The sequence below is a fragment of the Pocillopora verrucosa genome, chromosome 6 (genome assembly GCF_036669915.1).
Source record: "Pocillopora verrucosa isolate sample1 chromosome 6, ASM3666991v2, whole genome shotgun sequence".
Taxonomy (NCBI): Eukaryota; Metazoa; Cnidaria; class Anthozoa; order Scleractinia; family Pocilloporidae; genus Pocillopora; species Pocillopora verrucosa.
The window spans coordinates 11,171,479-11,180,619 of NC_089317.1; the positions used below are offsets into that span (position 1 = coordinate 11,171,479).

Consider the following 9,141-nt stretch of genomic DNA (forward strand, 5'->3'; position numbering starts at 1 on the left):
GGTAAGATATGGTCTGCACAATTTTCTTATTTTAATTTTATAACCTATTAAGCCAAGTCATGTATATTCTTGCTTTGTGTATTATGCAGATGCCAATTAATTTAACTTTCATGCAGGTTAAAATAAAATCATGAATTAAAATAGCAGAGCACACTTTAATTTCAGTCCTAATTAAAGGGGGATCTTTGCTTTTCCAGTTTCCCACCCTTTAAAACTCGCATATCTTGTGATCAATTATCAATGTTAGTTTGGGTATGAGTATTGGTAAGAAACACCATGCATTAATGAAAGCTTGAACAAGAGTATTTGGATCAATATTAATATCTGGGTAACTGCCCACCCACCCCTCCCTTAACCCAACATTAACCTTAACTTGTTGTCAATTGACTGTTGTTGAGTTAGGGGAGGGGTAGGTGGGCAGTTGCCCAGATACTGATATTGATCCAAATACTCTGTCCTTTTCCGGCGAAGTAAAAATAATCAGCGGGAACAAAATTGATGTAAGCGGGTCGCAGAGACCTCTACAAGTGAGAGGTACGAAAAGTTGAGACCTTACTTTTTGTAATCCTCACACCTAAAGGTCCGCGTGGCCCTGGTAGTCTAGGTGATGGTAGCTGTCTCGAAATCAGTACGTAGAATGTCACTGATCGGACACCTTACTCGATTGATCACCGCGGCGTTTATTACGTTTTTATTCTTCTCGAGGAAGCCTTTATTGAAAGGCATGGTCCATTTGACTCGCCTTATCTCTCCATTACTTCCATTCCTATTAACTTTTGGGAAAATACGCTGACCGACGCTTAAAGCTTGGGCATATTCTACTCTTGCGTACACGTGTGAGGTCTGGATAGAGTTTATTTGACAGCAAAGACGTAATCATAGTTTTATACTTTCTCCTAAATAGTAGCGTTATATAATTAATAAGTGGGATCTAAGATCAGCAAAATTTAATGGTGGACCAAAAATGGGCCGAGACCAGAACTGCGTGCTTACTTGCACAAATGTTGCGGATATGAGTCCGTCAGATGTGAATACTCTAAGAGGGCTTTAATACGATGTCAGTCCAGTGGCATCGTCATTTTACCCCTTTACAACTGATTTTCCAAGTTTAAAAAATTATGGTTACTTTGCTTCTACAATAGATTTGCAAGAATTGTGAATATTACCGAATTTTATGGTAGTTGATATTTTATTTCCTATAAACGATGCATAAACGTTACACTCTTTCAAAAGGTTGTGGCGTTTATTGGTAATTTTGCTACCATCTGTGGCATGTCATTGAGTATTTAGGGAACTTTGTTTGTCTCCCTAGAGCTACTGTTTGTGCAGATCAAATATGTTCCTTTTGGGGATCTGCTGGGTCACCTGAGAAAGAGCCGTGAGTTAAATGATACTTACAACAAAGAGCCAGATATCAAACCAGAAACAAATTTGACCTCACAGCAGCTGATGAAGTTTGCTTGGCAAATCGCGGATGGAATGTCCTATTTGTCATCGATACCAGTGAGTGATGGGATTATTCTTTGAAAGAAGTCCTTATAGAATAAGGCCCATTTGTCACTCAATAACCTCACTTTCCATTGAATCGTGGACTCACTGCCTAGGATGTCATCTCATGTCAGCTGAGTCACCCTAAAGTCTCTCGTTTCGTTAAAGGGAGTTTTTTAAAGGAAACGTTTTCTCTTTGTTTAAGGTTATTCATAGAGATCTTGCAGCTCGTAATGTTTTGGTTGGAGAAGAGGAAACATGCAAAGTGACGGACTTCGGAATGGCCAGAGATGTGCAGGAGGACAATATTTACGAAAGAAAAACGAGGGTATTTATGATTTTAAGAAACATGTAATGTTCTTGTAAGCCTTGGGACCTTGGAGTGACTGCTTAAAGAAAACAAGCTCAGTAAATCCTGTTCAGTTTTCAGGAACTTTCGTTACAGTGTTCTCGCCATTAGGAGCATTAGTACCTTTTAAGGACTACGCCAACTCCTTGCATTTTTTTCTTATTCAGGGGCGTCTTCCTGTAAAATGGACTGCCATTGAGGTTTTGCTCTACGGACAATATTCTGCTAAGGGTGATATGTGAGTACAAGGAAAACATGAACACTGTACCAAGCTTAATGACTTTACTTACTTTACTTTACTTGTATTTTGGTCTTTTTATTTTGCTGGTTATCTCAGTGAAGAGTGTTTATCCTCTTTTGTTATGGGTAGTGACCAGGGATCAACTATGGCCTGTTTACCGTGCATTTTTCCCTCCCCACCCCATCTCCCCTTCCCTTTACCACTAAAGATGTTTTAATTACATTTTTTGCAGGGAAGAAATTTTACTTCCTTAAATTTATCCAAGTGGAGCTAAGGAGTTCTCCTCTATGAAATTTTCACGATTGGTAAGTTACTAGGCAGATTACCAGTCCAGTAATTTCAGCCACAGCAGTTGAGGGGACACGAACTCATAAAGTAAGCAGCGTGTACCAGTCTCTGTAGAATTAATTTTTGGTCTTAGATTGCCAAAGTCGCTGGCCTTAAGCGAAAAAAAAATATAATTGGAAATACATATGTAGAGCATTTCATTTTAGATTATGTTAACAGTACCTGCTCTATTCAGGTGGTTCACCGTATCCAAGGATGGATGGAAGAAAAATTGCAAACTTACTTCAAGAGGGATACAGAATGCCTAAACCACAACATGTGGATGCTAAGTTGTATGATATTATCATGTTATTGTTTCCCGATGGCTTTTATCGACATTGGTATTTGTGCCACTTTTTGTTCGAGTTGCATGTGCGCCTTCAGATTAAACCATCTTCACTTGTTGAACCAGCCCAACGAAGGGAAATGAAAGAAGTGTACCATCACATGTTCATCTATGTTGCATAAATGTTTTGGGTTTTTTTTTCATGAAAATAATGCTTTTTTATACTAAAAGCTTGTTCAGTTAGTATAGGTCCAACCGTTTCTAATTGGACTTTTTTATTGACATCTCTTCAGGTATGACATAATGACAAAGTGTTGGAAAGACGACCCGAACACGAGATCATCTTCTAAAAATTTGAGGAAAGAACTCAAAGAAATGGAAAATCAGCATAAGGTACGATTGTAGATTTACAAGGAGAGTCTGTTTTTTTTCTTTTCGAAGTTTGATTGTTAGAATCTACCACCATCAACTAAACTTAATCATGAAGGCTTTGAAGCGTAGTTTATGGTTTCAATTGATTTCGTTTCAGAGCAGTTTTCAATTGGTATCCGGTCACTTCGTTCCATGACCACTTCGTTCCAAACCACTTCGTTCCATCCTTTGGTCACTTCGTTCCAAGTGTAAACTAAGCGTGTAAACTTCTAATCTTACAAAACTAGTAAACGGTATACGCCGTCTGTTGTGACGGCCATTTTGGAACTTGTGAAGTACCTGCCGTGTGCGTGGAATCTGGGACTACCGGAAACAACTATACGTATACACGTTGATCATAGCAACCAGACCAAAGTAAACCTTGATTTCATTATTTCAACATCACTTTACTTTTTTATCAGACTTGAGTAAAGATGAACCTGCTTGTTATTACTAAGTTAACCTTTCTTTACAGTATTTATTAGTTTAAATGCTTTGATGCTTTTGGTCATTATTATTAGTCAGTCCCAAAAGTGCAGCAGATCACACTGGACTTCGAAAAAGCAACCTGGGCGGCCCTGAGAAAAGTTCTCCCACGCGCCAAACTCCATGGATGTGTGTTTCACTGGACGCAAGCCCTCTGGAGAAAGGTAAGATAAATTTTGATTCAATATTCATGTGCTCAATTGTATCGTGTGATAGTTGAATGAACTATCGTACGATAGAAATTGAGAGCAAATAATTTAATTGTTTAAGTATAAATCTAACGGGCGTTCAAAACTTAAAAACACGTTCTAGAATGGAATGAAAAGATAGTGAGTAGTGCTGCCAATCAGAGTACAACAGAACGCGATTAGATTTATATTTTTATACTAATAAGTTTCTATGTATTATTTACTAGGTGCAGGACCTCGGTCTCCAAACCGCTTACCGCCACGACCGGGGGACGTACAGCTTTGTCAGAAAAATTATGGCCCTGCCGTTCTTACCAGAACGAGAAATACGTCCAATGTTCGAAGCACTACGCAACGAGGCGTCGAGAACACTAATCGACTTTGCCGAATACGTATCCAGCACTTGGATCAACGGCAGCACCTGGGCTCCAACAGACTGGACGTGCTACAAACAGGCCATCCGAACGAACAACGACGTGGAAGGTTGGCACAATGGCCTAAATCGCCGAGCTTCTGGAAGAGCACAACTGCCCATGTACCTCCTAATCCAGCTTCTTTACAGGGAAGCGAAACTGACAGCGATCCAGATCCGCCTGGTATCAGAGAGGAAGCTGCGACGAATCCAGCCACGAAAGTATAGGGAACTACAGCAGAGAATATTTGAGCTGTGGGACCAGTACGAGGCCGGGGAAATGAAATGAAACAATGAAAATGCGAACGCGCGAAAGACTGAGTTCTATAACAATGGTGGAACGATGTGACCAAAGGATGGAACGAAGTGGTTTGGAACGAAGTGGTCATGGAACGAAGTGGCCGTAATTCTTTCAATTTAGTGTCGAAAGTGGAAATCTAAATTGAAAACTAAAACTAATCCTAATCTGATCTCGCACGTTTTTCCCGCTTCAAGCAGGTTGCCTGATTCTTCTTTGAGTTTAGATTTTCAAGGGTTAGAGTTTGTTAGTTTTTCGACAATCATTGTAAGACTTCTCTATCTAAAGTTAATTGTATCAGCAATATACTCTCTTTCCAGGAAAAAATGAAGAAACCCATCGAAAGCTTAACAGAGTATAGTACAATTTATACCCATTTTTCATATTTTTCGTGCCTTTTTTTTTTACAGGGGCTGATAAACTTAAAAAATTACGATGATCGACTCTACGTAAATGTTGACGATCTTGCCGTGTGAGCGAGTGATTTCACATACAGGAAAGGATGGAGTAATGAATTTTGCAGCCCTATGACATCATCTTCTATTTTCCTTTTATATTTCACAGTCACCCTTATTTTATGCTGATTAAGCAACTCTTTAAAACAAGCTTTTTGACAGCGAAGCGATGCAAAGTCCGGCTTACAAATATTCTTATATATTTTAAACTTTAAGTCTTAGAGAGACAAACAATTTTTTATTAATGAGTTTAAAAGCTGGAACCCAAATTTGCCCCCTAGCGTTATAAATTTTTTAATAAGTTTTTTTACGCAAGACATGAATTTTTTTTAATGTCCTACGAATTCAAACAAAAAATATTCCAATGTTGCAGCTGTTGTCCCTTTTGTTTTATTTTGAAATATAGCGGATGAATCTTTTTGTCGTACAAAAATTCCGTTATTGATTAAGGTGGCCCAGTAAGAGAAAGTCATATTTTTTTTAGCCAGCGGTTTAGCCATGTTTAGATAAGCCACGTGTTCGTTAAGAAAAGTAAGTAAGTAAAAAAAAAGTACGTAAAATGTACTGATCAATTTCATCACAAAATCTTAACTTTTATGAAGCTTTCTGAATGGTTAATAATGGCCTTGTTATTCTTTAAAACTAAAGAAAAATAATTTTAAAAATTTAAGAGCTCACTCAGTTTCTATGGATTTTAAGTATTCCCCGACGTAGTTACAGAGTACTGGAATTCTGATTCCTTTGTTTCACTCGGAATTTTTGACAATGAAAGTCATGATAAGACGTTGTCCCTTTTAAACGGTGCATCTTTTAAGTCTTGCATTTTGATGAAACAAAATTTGAATTTTGTGCAAAGTTCAAGAGATTATAGCATTCGTTCGAGAAGTTGATAACTAAAGAATTAGGACAACATCAAGTCCAGCTCAGGTCTCCCTCCGGCATTGAACAAGTTTATGAAGGTTTTCTTGCCTCATTAAATTTGAATTAAAGTCATTACAAATCATCAACGACACTTCCGAATTTCGGCCCATTAAACGCGATCCCACCCTACTGAAAGAAGGTCGATTGCTACGACTCCCCCGAAAATTGAAGAAAAATGGTCATCTTGACAACGGGGTGTATGAAAACATCTACCCCAAAGGCTCCCAACCAGCAAGAATTTACGGCCTACCCAAAATGCATAAGGATCGTGAACCCAACTTATTTCCGCCATTTCGCCCCATCGTATCTTCTATTGGGACATACAAGCCTTTTAACGCCTCACATTCCACTGGCACTTTTACTTTTGTGCAGGACATCCAATCTTTATCTATGTCTTGTAAGTTTATGGTTTCTTTTGATGTTGAAAGTCTCTTTACTAACATACCTCTTGAGGAGTGTATTGACTGAGCGGTCCATTACATTTCCGAGGGTAATCCCGACATTAAGTTAAACAAATCTGAACTAAGAAGCCTCTTCACTACAGCTACCGCCTAGAATCATTTCATATTTAACGGTTCTTTTTATGATCAAATCGATGGCGTAGCCATGGGGCCTCCCCTTGCTCCCGTCTTAGCTAATCTTTTTATGGGACATTATGAAAAACTTTGGTTGAAAAATTTTCCTGGCTCTACAATTTTATTTTATCGCCGGTATGTTGATAATACTTTTTGCTTATGTAACTCAAATCGCGATGCCACAATATTTTTCGACTATATCAACTCTAGGCACCCTAACATCAAGTTCACTATGTAAAAGCAGGTCAATCACAAATTAGCCTTTTTAGACGTCCTTATTGACAACCAAGACCCCTATTCCTCTCTAACTAGGGTTTACCGCAAGAAAACTTTCAATGGGTTACTAATTATTTCAGCTTCACCTCGTACTCTTACAAAGTGGGTCTCATGAAGACACTCGTTGATAAGGCTTACAAGATTAATAACACCTGGTTAGGGTCTCACGAGGACATTAACAAACTTACTGATATTCTAAAAAATAATCTTTTCCCTGCTCATTTAATCGAGAAGATTATAAACCGTTACATCGGTGGGACCCAAAGCAATCATCATCCCCAGGGTTCCCTTCCTACCACTTCACCTGCGTTTTACTTTAAGCTACCCTACATAGGAAACTTTTCTGCTATCACTCCAAAAAAGATCCGCCATTTTATTAAGCGCTATTGCAATGACTTGGATATTAAGCTGGTTTTCTCTTCCTTCAAGATCAACAACTTGTTTGGTGTGAAAGACCCTCTCCCTGACGGGCTCCGTTCACATGTGGTTTATAAGCATGTATGTGCTGGCTGTAATGCCTGTTACGTCGGTGAAACATGCCGGCATTTTTCCACACGTGTTAGAGAGCACTTAGTCAGTGACAGAGCCTCTGACATTTTCAAGCATCTGAAAATTCTTCACATTGTCGCGCTATTTGCTCAGCAGATAACTTCCATGTTTTAAATCACGCCTCTACCGGCTTTTAACTTAAGATAAAAGAGGCTATTCATATTCAAAGAGAACAACCATCCTTGAATCAATAATTACACCATGTAAATCTAAAACTATCCTTTTAATTCTCACACTCCATCCTTTACCTCTTTTCTTGTTGTCACTATTTATCATAGTTAGCACTGTTCTACCTACTATATAATTCAACTTCCAACGCTTTGTACAGTAATTAACTGTAATGACAGAGGTTTCTGTCGAAACATGTTTTACAGACTCAAAAGTTTTGTCGCTTTCTTGTATTAAAATAATCAATATCATACATGCAACTATTCAAAAGATCTCAAACGGTTATCAACCAGGAAAAAGTAGAAGCACTATTTTGGCTTTTACAACCTGAATGGCGAACTCTTGGTTCATCTCTGTCTCTAAGTGTCATGTTGGTACATGTATAAATGATGGCACATATTAAAACGTAAAAGATAACCAGAAAGTGCATCTCTGTTTATCACTATAACTAAAGTTTTTTTCAGTGCATTTATCATAAACTCACAAGCAACACTCGCATAAACTGCTTGGCTATTTGGTTTACCGAAACCATTTTGTGCGGTACTGTTAAAAATTCCTGAATCAATTCTGATGTCCACCTTTCCTTCTTGCCGCACACCAGTATTTCCTTGGTTCGCTGTCTTAATTCTCTTTGGTCCAGTTGATGTTTGGTTCTGGTGGACCCGAAGCTTCGTAGGTTAATTAAGTGCAACTTGCTGCCTTCATGAACAGTTAGTTCACCTCTAATTCCACTGATTTTTGTTGGAACTAAGAGCAGTCAAACAAACACCACTAAACTCAAGAACTAATTAAAGATCACGTTTAAACACCGTGGGAAGCATGAACACTTTTAGCATGAGAACCTGCCGTGGGCTTCAAGTTAAGAAAGTTAAGAAGCCTAACTTGAAGAACTGAAACAGTAATTACTTGTTATTTACTGTACTGGAAGTTTCTGATAATCGTGCCCTATTTGATTTTATTTAGATTTTACCTGCGCTTTTATCTCATCCCATGTTGAGATGGCAATTATCTCAATTTCGAAATAAAGCTTTGATTTATTGTAGGAGATACAAGACAACAACTTCTCTTGGAATGGTTTTAAAAATTTTAAACAAGAAATATGGTAGAACCCTGCTAATTCGAACTTGGTTACTTAATTTACTTCCCCTTAGCTCAAATTTACTCTGATAACTCGAAGTAAAACTGTCACTCGATAAATGTCAAAGTGTCATAACAATTAGCTAATCGACAAGTCCCAATCTTTACTGCTAGCTCAACTACGTAACAGGCCGAGTGGGAGCTGGGTCATTTCGTTGGTTTGTACATGTAATAATTCCACTAAATGATTCGCAATCCAGTTCACTTGTCACACTAATTATCAACTACAGACTGGGTTTAGAAGACAATGCCTAGCCCTTGTTGACAATGTAAATTTAGACCTTTTTTCTTTCTATCTATTTTTACCATCTAACTGCTCATTCTGCTGTTAGAATTGCGAGTTTTTAAACTTAATAGGGTAATCAAGCCTTCTTTAGATTTGAATTGACCTCACTGCTATTTTTCTTTAAAGATTTCAAACATCTGAAGAGCACGAAATTCTAGGGCCATGATCACAAGTAGCGCATGAAAAAATAAATAAAAAAAAATAATCGCACCAACAGTCCTTTGGCAGCCTTAATGCCGTCGAGTTTCATCCGATCAAAAATCGGATGTGTTGCCATTGCTAAAAGGT

At 38.1% G+C, this 9,141-nt stretch overlaps 1 protein-coding gene and 1 pseudogene across 1 annotated transcript; both read left to right on the forward strand.

Annotated features, from left to right (window-relative positions):
• The first annotated feature begins 1,449 nt into the window (after window positions 1–1,449).
• LOC136281859 (tyrosine-protein kinase receptor Tie-1-like) lies at window positions 1,450–4,962 on the forward strand (annotated as a pseudogene).
• Window positions 3,173–4,477, forward strand: LOC136281592 (uncharacterized). The gene is made up of 3 exons (XM_066168256.1): window positions 3,173–3,235; window positions 3,624–3,752; window positions 4,004–4,477. The coding sequence occupies exons 1-3, from the start codon at window positions 3,173–3,175 to the stop codon at window positions 4,475–4,477; spliced, it is 666 nt and encodes a 221-aa protein (XP_066024353.1).
• Window positions 4,963–9,141: the final 4,179 nt, after the last annotated feature.

Coding starts and splice junctions, on each gene's coding strand:
- LOC136281592 (XM_066168256.1), top strand. CDS start 3,173: ATGAAGGCTTTGAAGCGTAGTTTATGGTTTCAATTGATTTCGTTTCAG. Junction 3,236..3,623: donor TTCAGAGCAGTTTTCAATTG/GTATCCGGTCAC, acceptor CATTATTATTAG/TCAGTCCCAAAAGTGCAGCA. Junction 3,753..4,003: donor CGCAAGCCCTCTGGAGAAAG/GTAAGATAAATT, acceptor ATTATTTACTAG/GTGCAGGACCTCGGTCTCCA.